This window comes from Anneissia japonica, unplaced genomic scaffold (assembly GCF_011630105.1).
Source record: "Anneissia japonica isolate Jap-2015-1 unplaced genomic scaffold, ASM1163010v1 scaffold13374_len77687_cov166, whole genome shotgun sequence".
NCBI classification, from domain to species: domain Eukaryota; kingdom Metazoa; phylum Echinodermata; class Crinoidea; order Comatulida; family Comatulidae; genus Anneissia; species Anneissia japonica.
Window position 1 is genome coordinate 48167 of NW_022747996.1, and position 10929 is coordinate 59095.

The window sequence follows — 10929 nt, forward strand, 5'->3', positions numbered from 1 at the left end:
CTCTGAACATAAAATTCCGATTCACCGAGTCAAAGGCCTTTCTAAAGTCAAGAGCTAAAATTGCACCTTCTAATTCTTCTTCTTCAGTATAATGAAGAATATAATTAATTAGAACGTTTTCTCCAGCAAAACGCCCTTTAATATAACCTTTTTGGTCGTTGTCTATTAATTTTGCAATTACTTTATGAAGTCTAGAGCTTAAGATTTGTGTTAGGATTTTGTAATCTGTATTTAGTAATGTTATAGGCCTCCAATTTTCTAATAACTGCTTATCACCATTTTTGTACAATAAACTGATTACACCACGTCTTTGAGTATTACTCATTTCATTTTTAAAATAACATTCGTTAATAGCTCTGCAAGCTATTGTTTTAATTTCTTTCCAAAAATATTTATAAAACTCTACTGTAAGGCCATCACACCCTGGAGCTTTATTTAATTTCATTTTTTTTATTGCTTCGTCGCATTCATGTAAGGTAATAGTACCTTCACAAATACTGCTTTCTTCATTAGTTAAGCAATTTACATTTGTGCTATATAGGTATGCGTTTATATCTTTAAGGGAAATCCCCTTATTTGCATATAGCTGTTTATAAAAACGTACCTCTTCACATAGAATTTCCCGTGGTTTTGTAAGTACTTCACCATTTGAATTTTTTTAAACATTTTATATGTTTTTTCTTTCCATTATTTTTTTCTAAACTAAGAAAAAATTTTGTGCTACGCTCAAAATTAGGGACTTTGTTAGTATTTTTAATGTCTTTATATTTTAAGGCAGGCGGCACTTATTTTTAAACTCTGAACAAATCTATCACCAGCCTGACGTTTGCACGACGCAAAACAATTTCTAAACAAACCCGAATTGGTTCCTATTATTATAGACACTGTTTCGGAATTACGCCCATCAAGGACGACCAAGGCTAAAGTATCAAAACGATCATCCGTTCCGCTAAAAGCATTGTTAAAACCCATAGACACATATGCCCACCCCAAATATGGAATCTGCCCATCTCCTCCATGAAATAAAACGAGGTCATTCAAGGGATGCAATTCTCGCTTAAGGCGGTCAAAAAAACTTTCAGAAATGAGGGTGACTTGCGAACCACTATCTAGAAGACATTGGGTTTCTATATCATCCACATAACATCTAGGAGTAATTGTTTCCCCAATTAAACCCTGTGGGATATCTGTACCTAACTTATACTGGGGGTTTAAAACCTTTGCGTGGACCCCTGGTTCCCCTGCGCCAGGTGTCCTGAGGAGTTTCCCTGCATCTTTCCTCCTAAAACTAACTTTACTAGCCTTCGGTTTACCAGCTCGATGTTGGCTGGGTTTGGGCATCGACGGCGAATATGTCCCCCCTCACCACACCTAAAGCAAAAGTCTACCATGGTACCCTGATCGGTAGCTGTCTGGTTATCTCGTCGTCTCCCTTTCGAGGCCTGCTTTTGAGGGTTTTGTGAGGGCTGCTCATTGGTGGGAATAGGTGGAGTTGTGTGTTGAAAGTGTTGAACATACGTCACGGGTGGTTGTTTCGGCAACCCACGTGACTCCCTTTTGAGACGTTCCTCTTCTTCCTGCTTCCTAACCGACGATAGCAGACTGAGAAAAGAAGGGGGATTAGCGGTCTTGTCTCTGAGGTGGAGGTTGACGATTACCATCTCATCAAACAAAATGCCCCTAATGAACTGATTCAGCCTAACTCCATCAGATTGGGCTCGAGGCACTATACCTCTTCTGAGTACCCTTCTTAAGATATTTTGTAGACGATTAAGGAATTTTGAGGGTGTTTCACCCTCTTTCTGCGTTGTGGTATGAAACTTAACGAACAACTCATTGTCTGTTTCTGTATCACCAAAGGCCATATCTAATGCCCGAAGATAGTCATAGGATGTGGCGGCGGGGTTGTCGCGCCTTAAATCATTAATAATGCTCAGTGAAGGGGGACGGAGTGCTACCCGTATGCGACGCCTTTTTTCGGCATCATCTAAGTCTTGCCACTCATCCATTTGTCCCTCTACATGGTCTATCCATGAACTATAGTCATCCTCATCACGAGAGGGTGAAGGCAGGCCTGAGAAACAACGCAGCTTTCGGTGGTTAGCCGCAAGAGTACAACGAGCAAATGACCTAACAAAATCAGAAGGGAGAGTGTCAACGGTAGGGTTAGGAGCTGGGGAAGATGATTGGAAGTATGGAGCAGATGATGATTGATAGTTTGAAGTAGACGGAATATCCGGTGAACCAGCCGCCATTGTGGGACGAGACCGCCAGGCATCCAGGACACCACTCCTAGAAAGATCACTAATCCGCACTCGTTCACTCCTCTCTGAGGAGTTGTCATCTAGGCGTATTACTTTAAATAGTGTTGGCCTAACATCAAATTGTAAACAAATATTGGGCCCTAAGTTTAAAGAGGAGATGGATTGTTCGAAGTCGCATAGGACCAATGTAGTCTCGGTCTCTTGTCTGTTAATGCCAGGGCAAGGATTTCTGTGGGGCTTCTAATTAATTCTGTAGTTAGAAGTAAAGCATGACTGGGTCTACCCCCTTCTTTCTTAACCCATTCTAATACTAATCTTCTGAGCTGTACCTCTGCCATTGTATATTAAAAGGAAAAGTAGGAAAATGTATATTGGTGTGGTAAAATAAAATGCTGGATATTGGCTCTCTTTACAATTTCAAATATAGACACAGTGTAAACATTAATAGACATAAAATATATAAATGGTATTATCTGCAATAGAGCAACGTTAAAATATTTCATTCAAATTAGCAATCATAAATGAATAGACATAATCAAATAGCAAATGAGAAAATAAAAATAATGAAATGCTGAAAAAAAAAAATATCAAAACATACAAAATCAGAAAGGAATTAAATTTAAAAGGTTTCCCGGATGACCCCCCAAAATGTAACCCAGGTTTCGTCTCTGAATAATATATTTATTCTTAACAAATAAATATAAACGATAACACATTAAACAAATAATTAATAATTAAGATGAAGTTTATTTAATTCAATTAACTACAAATTAAATTGATAAATCAAACATAACAATATAGGTAAAACATAAAACATTAATTAAGGCGCCAATGGTTTACTACAATAGGCCTACTTGGTTTTATTTGGGTTTTCGCTCTGATGCATCGAGGACTCGCTTCCAACGATGAGTCTGTTTATCGTAGGTCGTAGTAGACAATACGTGCGGCTGTTACCGTATCTATGAGCACCCACTTCTGGACTGATCAGAGATAGCTTTTCCCTCATAAGTTCTTTACCATTGGTCTGCGCCAATTATGGCAAATATCCAGGCTAAAGTAGAGAGCCAATATCCAATAATAAACTCTGCCAAATGTTCAAATGAATTGATAAACTCTGCCAAACGTTTAAGTGAATTTTCACTTATGAAAATAACAGTGTACTGTATAATATAATTGTACACAGTTTAGCGAATTTGTTCAGTTGAGGTACAGCAACTGTACATAACTTGTAAGCAACAGTACTTTGTAAAAAAATATAAAGTTGTATAGATCGGCAGTTTGAAACGACCAGCGCTTCCAATTGTAAAAGGCAGAAAAAGAGACGGAACTTTGGTGACAAGCCCTAATATAGGCCCTGTCACATGACCTACACTGACCACTATTGGTCAGTAATTGTTACCAGGCAAAAATATAATGGGTGTCCAGATGCAACCTTCTAGCCAAGTGGGACCTTCTATCTAATTAATTAAATGGGAGCTACTCCCTGATAATTAGTTTGCCATCTACCTGAAGAATTTTTACCTCCCATACGGCCTTGCACATCTTCATTGTATGTAAATGAAAATTAGGTTCCTAACAAAACTAGAGTCAGTATAACACAGCCTTAAAATGGCTGGGTTACATTTATATATATATATATATATATATATATATATATATATTAATCATAATGTTGTACATGGAGAGGTCAGCCTTAAAGTTTTTTGAACTTCTTTGACCTCCATTCACACACATGTTTATTTTATATTATTTAAGTAATTTTACCTATATTGTATGTTTATTTGTATCGGATTTGATGTGTGTGGAAAAAATTAAATAAACAAACAAACAATAAACAATGATAATAATAATAATAATAATAATAGTTCAATGAGACTAATTAAAAATATTTTGCGTTCTGTTATGACAAATGCTCGTTTGGAAGGGGATCATGATGCTTGGAATACATCGCGATAGGGGAAGCAACCTCGACCTTGACATCGTGGTTGACAGATTTCGTGCAAAATTTCCAAAATGTGGAATTTCACTTTGAAGAAAGAGGATTTGAAAGTAAATTAGATGGTTACATTGCAAAATCTTTGTTTCTTGTTTTATTCAAAATGTTTTGGTTTTGGAAGCAGATTCCGACATTAGAAAACAGCCTACAAGAAGTCATATTCTAGTAGCTCGATGCCTATCAAGTAAGTAATAAAAATTTGCCATAATTCGTCAAATATCCGTGACTGCCAATGGTTGAAGCCCCCCTGGAACCCCACCGCAGTGGCATAAGCAAGAATTTAGTCTAATGAAACTTGTTATCATCTTGATACCTTCCGACGAAAATTGAATGTAGGTAAGAATGGCCCCGGAAAAAATGGCCCCAGAAAAAATGGCCCTGGAAAAAATGGCCCCGGTAAAAATGGCCCCGGTAAAATGGCCCCATAAGACAGGTAGGTAAAAATGGCCCCAATGAAAAATTCGGTAATAGAAATGATATATTTTTCTTTTAATCTTCAAATATTTAAATACTGTATAAGCAAGAATTGAATCAAGAAATAAATTATGGCCCTTAATTATAAAATTCAAGAAAAAAAAATTAATAATAAATAAATATATAAATAAATGCTGTAAAATACCCTGTAGTGAAAATTTAATTAATAAATCAACATAAAGAATATACATATTTGAGCTCTAAAATAAATTAGTTTTTAGCTCCTATGAGTAGCTCTGGGAGTAGGTCTAAGTATTTTAAAAATTATTAATATTATTAGATATTATTACTATATTTGCGGTCAATTATTAATATTATTATTATTAATGGCTCTGATGGGAGGCTCTAAAACATTGATTCGGCACCAGTTTTCAACGACGAACTTGCAGGGAATGTTATAAACCATTTTCGTGAAATTTGAAATAAAAATTTCCAATAACGTGGCGACTACCAACTATGGGGACTTTCAGAGGCCTAGCATTTCGCAGTACGTATTACCATGTCATGGATAACATCAACAATAAATCTAAATTGCTAACGAGCACAAACATTTTAAAACGGAAAAAAACACGAAATGTTTATATTGAAAACAAGCCCAAGTATTAAATATCTATTTTTTTTTAAAGAATTGGAACCTCTGGATGGCCAGAAATGACACTCTCAAGACTGTGACAGGCATGTCACATTTTTATTTTTTTATTCCGACGACCTGTTAAATTGGGGGGGTACCTACCTGTCATACTGTCTCTTATACACATCTAGATGTGTATAAGAGACAGCAACTAAGTACAATTCAATTGGTCAATTTTTTTTTAAAAAGATTTTTTATTGGTTGAGAATCTATGCTGTAGCCAATAAATAAAAGCCTTTTGTTTTGAAATGCCATATAAACAACATGTCTAAAAGTCCAGGTGTTACTTATCTCTTGTTTATTTGGGAATAATCATCTATTTTATGGAATAAATACAGAGTTCCTTAATTATATTAAAGTTTTGGTTTGTTTATTTAGTTATGTAATCAGAAACTACAGTTACACCTTATTTTACGGGAACCTTAATTTGTTTATTTGTTATTTCATTTGTTTTATGAAATTACAATAATAATAATAATAATAGTAATAATAATAATAATAATAATAATATTGGCAATAAATGGTTACAATACTGTAACTTACAAAGCAACTTAAAAAAAATAGTAACATTGCATGCATTAAAAAAGATGCTGTTAAATTAGTATTAGAAACTTTTTAGTAGGAATACATATATACAGTACAGTAAAATGTACAATAGTCAGCGAGTTGTCAAACAAGGTTTTAAAAAAGTCTCGCCTTGGGTAGCATCTTTTTAAAGAAAATAATTAATTTCATTAAAAAAAACAAAAGTTACTAATTGATTAAATAATTCTATTTTAAATAAGAAATGATTATGCGCAGTTAAGGCAACATAGGACAACATTTAAAAGATCATTATATTAGTGCTACTGAAAATGTTAATTATTTCATGGTTTTATCTAAGTGCAAATCCGAGTTTAATTGCTTAATTAAACAAATGCTTTGGATCAAAGAACTGAAACCTACACTTAACAAACAAACTGATTCAGTCAAAGCCAAACTGTTTATCTAGTTAATCTGTTAAAAAGGGCTAATTATTGCTTAGCTTCACTGTGGCTCCACACAGTAGGCCCTATTGATATGTAAATTAATTACTTACTTCCTGTCACTGCTTGGTATTTTTGTTTTTAGTTTTTTCAATTTACTTGATCTTGAGAATGATGGACCCGAAACGTCGATCTTTCTTGTCATTAAATTTTGTTTTGAGATTATGTTCTTAATTGATTTAATAAATAAAAGCCACAAATAATAATTTGATTTACTAAATTTCATTATGTAAAAATATTTATGCTTTAACATAGGTTAAAAATATTTTACGCCTTACTTATTTTTAATCTATGGTCTTTTTAATTAATTTTCTTTTTTATTGGAAATTCTGTAGTGCAGAGTAAAGTTATCAAAACCCATTAGGTTTACAGTAATATGGAAAAAAAATGTTGTTTATACAGAAATAGTATCTAAAATGATCTCAATTTCCAAATATAAAGCAAAAGATCTAATCTAAACACACAATATTAGGCAGGATGTATTTGTTTGGAAAAGAACCCACTCTTTTGTGAAATTAAGAGGGTATCTTTGAATATTTTATCATCGAATGTTAATTCTTGCAAAAAGTAAAATGTAAATGGCAATTTGTTTGATGTTAGATTCCTTTTAATAACTAAATTATTTAAGATGAAAAAATGCATATATTGAATCAAGAAAATCAGTTTTAATACAGAATTTGATTATTGGGGCCATTTTTATCTACCTGTTATATGGGGCCATTTTTACCGGGGCCATTTTTTCTGGGGCCATTATTTCCGGGGCCATTTTTTCCGGGGCCATTTTTTCCGGGGCCATTCTTACCGTACACCCGAAAATTGACCCTACCGTCGTCCCCACCGATCGATCTAACGTGACGTTGTTATGTGGGTGTTTTATAGATTATTGAGAAAGGTAATATCACCGAAAAAATAGATAAAACAAAGTTGAATGACCAACAAAGACAACTGAAGACAATAGGTCGTAATTAGAAGTTATTTAGTATAACTTTATTTGGAAATATAATCTCAAAATCGAGTTGCCGTCCCCGGCGTTGTCAGTGACGTCGTATGATTTGTGTGCGGATTTTACTAATTAACCCCTAAGTAAGAAATACTTGAGCCATGTAGTACCTTGCAAATCAATTCAGAAGCCCGGTAGTTTGTTTATTGGTAGCGTCCCTTCGCTGCAAAAAAATAGTTTTTTGGGAGTTGCGTCCCCGGTGACATCGTGAGGGCATGTTGAAGGCTGGTTACAATTTGGTGGCACATCGATTGAGTATTTTCATTCATCTGGCCACATAAGTCAGTGATGTATCTAGATGTCTTGAAATGAGGGAGGGGGATGATGGGGAGCGCGAAGGTGAACAATTCGTTATTTCGCTTTTGTTTTTATTGATGAGGGGGAGGAACTGATTTGGCTAGTAATAGTAAATATTGTGTGGGACACAGTGATAAACTATAAATATTTTGTTATTATTTTTCAAGATAATCCTGTTCTTTTTCATCGTGTCCAATGGTTGCCAAACTGGCTATAGTGGGACACAGTGATAAAGTATAACTGTCTTCTTCAATATTAATTAATATAAGCCGTTTATGAGATTTTGTTATGGACTGCTTTTTACTTTTAGACGACTTAAGTTTTCCCATTGTGTATTTCTTCTTACAAAAGCTTTCTTATCAAAGTACCGATCGGACGGATATATTACCAAAAAAGAAGAAACTCTCACTTTTATCTTTTTGATCATCGACACTGCTTTAATTTTATTCGCTAATAAGTTTAGTAGTTCTTCCCATTATGGGCACCCTAGCTTCCAAAAATGTTTCCGGAAGTCATAGTCTCGTTTGGTCCAGGAATATTGTGTTTTTTCCACATTGTTGAAAATTAATAAAATTCTGAAATTCTCCAATTACAGATAACATGGTAAAGTAAATTTATGTATAAGGATTGCTTTGTAACATTTTAATGTATTCCAATGTAATTCTATGTAATTTTCATCATACATTATTATTTATTATAGCGCTGGAGTTGGAACATGACCGAAGTCCGTTTTTGGTATACCAAATATACCTCCATTAGCTGTTCCGCGTATTTGCATTAAAATTGATGGCACATCCGCCCTCCCGCGAATGGAGTAAAATTTGAATATCTTACTAAGTGGAGAAACTACAGGAAACAAACGAACCAGAGCGGGGCCTTTATTATTACTTCGCCCGCCGGCGATTTTTTTTTCCGTACGAAACATTTACATGAAACTCCACTCGGGCCGTTTCGACTGAATCGACTCGGGCCGAAAATCTCATATTGCAGAATTCAGGAGGTCAAAAGGTCATCAACAGATAAACGACCACAAAATGCAAAACAACAACGCGCTGTCTGATTTTTAAAAAATACATTGATGTTACCATGCTAATACTAATGGGTCATTTAAAATGACATATAATATTTGATTGAGCTGCACGAGTAATGGAAAGTGTTATTTGAACTTGAGTTACATACTGTGACAATTTTTTTTATAGTTAGATCTGGGTTTTGCATTACCCAGGCCTACTAACTACTAAAAATATACGCTTTCAGGGGCAAAGAGGAAGGAATAGCGCGTTTCTTTATCAAATGAAACAGGGTGACAGTTATTTTCAAATTAAGAGAAGAGCTGAGAATAGGCAGCTCTAACATACTGGATGCCAAAGACATGGCAGAGCACCAATGAATGTATAAATGAGGCCTAAGCCTATGGTAAATAGTATCTGCAGGTTCTTGATTAAGGCTAGACCAAGTTAATTAATGCCGAATTGATTATTATTTATTATTACTATCATTATTATTATTATTATTATTATTATTATTATTATTATTATTATTATTATCATTATTATTCATTATTATTATTAATTATTATGTAACTAAAACCTACCTTAGGAACTTAGACAATGGAGAAGTTAGAGAACATTAAAAAAAAAACGACGTTAAAGGGAAATAGCACAAAAGATATTCCCTTAGGCTAGTTATTAATTATAGGCCTAGTAAATAGGTTCTTGATTACAAGGGTTAGGCCAAGGTAATAATGCTGAAATTATTATTATTATTATTATTATTATTATTATTATTATTATTATTATTATTATTATTATTATTTAACATTAATTACATTACAAGGATAGTTTGGCCAAGTTCAATAACGCCGGAATGGTATATTTTATTTATTATTATCTAATAATATTTCTCTTTGCACTCTATTTTTTATTTCATGCTTCAATTTTCCCCCTTTTTTCAAAATTTCAATTAACGTCATGTGAAGTGTGACTGTTGGTGTCAGCCTAGGACCCTAGCCTAGGGACCTAGGCCTAGTTTAGGAGGGCCTATGGTAGGTACGACCTACGACATAACTCAGCCTGCTAATTTAGGCCTGTAGTTTATCTGAATTCGTTCTGTCAGCCTTTGGTGTACCTATCTACACTTTATAAAGGGGGATACTAGCTGTTGTTGTTGTAGATATTATAGGCCTACTAACATTTAATAACATACAAGAAGGCCACAGTTAGTTACACACGTACATCCCATAAATCCGTAAGATTCAGGCCTACCGTAGGTAAATATATAGACTTGCCACAAGTCTCTAATTATAGGTTTTCCTAGTATTAGCTAATTTTGGAGAGCGCCACCAGCGACGGTATATATCGAGAAACTTTTATGCGAATTAGAATCCAAGAAAAAGTATACTATGAAACGCCAAGCAAATAGGTAATATGGAACGCCATTGGTGCCAAAATCGATTTTAAAAACAAAGATTAGGGACTGGAGCCCAGTCTAGTAAACATAGAAAGAGCAATAAAAGTAAAACTCGAGCGTCACGACATTGCGAAGTGTCTGCTCTTGTTCCTCGTATCGAACTCGAGTCGAGTCAATCCGAGATGGCCCGAGTGAAGTTTCATGCAAATGTTTCGTACGGAAAAAAAATCGCACGCCGGGCGGACGCGATTTTTCTAATTGTAGACGTTTAGCTGTTGATGACCTTTTGACCTCCTGAATTCTGCAATATGAGATTTTCGGCCCGAGTCGATTCAGTCGAGACGGCCCGAGTGGAGTTTCATGTAAATGTTTCGTACGGAAAAAAAATCGCGCCGCGGACGGGGTAAAATAATTGCTCTCCGTGTACCACAATGCCTTTCGAACGGATGTTCCACTATATTGGAAAGCTGCTCTATGATTCTGCTATTTACATAGAGATCAAAGATCTTATAAACAGAAGATAGCGTTCTCCGCGATTTACGCGTAACAAATAGAAGCGTCGGTCAAGGTTCAAAAGTTTCCAGTTTAGCAAGAGGGCGATATTCATGCGCTATTATATACCAAAGAGAAAAAGTAATCAGTTTTGGAATAGGGCGTCCTATCTGTTGCCATGGATCTGAGATGGTTCCTGTTCTGCTGTTCACAGGATTGATAATAATAATAATAATTTATTCGAACATACACTTTTACATCAGTGGCACGCGTCAAAGGACGGTGCGTTCAAAATAACAAATTCAGATAAACCAAGCAACAAAAACCTACTAAATAAACCA

General features: G+C 34.9%; 1 protein-coding gene across 1 annotated transcript; it reads right to left on the minus strand.

Annotated features, from left to right (window-relative positions):
* Window positions 1-742: 742 nt before the first annotated feature.
* Window positions 743-2451, minus strand: LOC117120653 (paraneoplastic antigen Ma3-like). Its single transcript, XM_033265679.1, has one exon. It carries the CDS (start codon window positions 2253-2255, stop codon window positions 1212-1214), a length of 1044 nt encoding a protein of 347 aa, XP_033121570.1. The 5' UTR covers window positions 2256-2451; the 3' UTR covers window positions 743-1211.
* Between the last annotated feature and the right edge of the window lie 8478 nt (window positions 2452-10929).

Excerpts from the sequence above, each read along its gene's own strand:
- LOC117120653 (XM_033265679.1), bottom strand. The coding sequence starts at position 2,255 with ATGGCGGCTGGTTCACCGGATATTCCGTCTACTTCAAACTATCAATCA.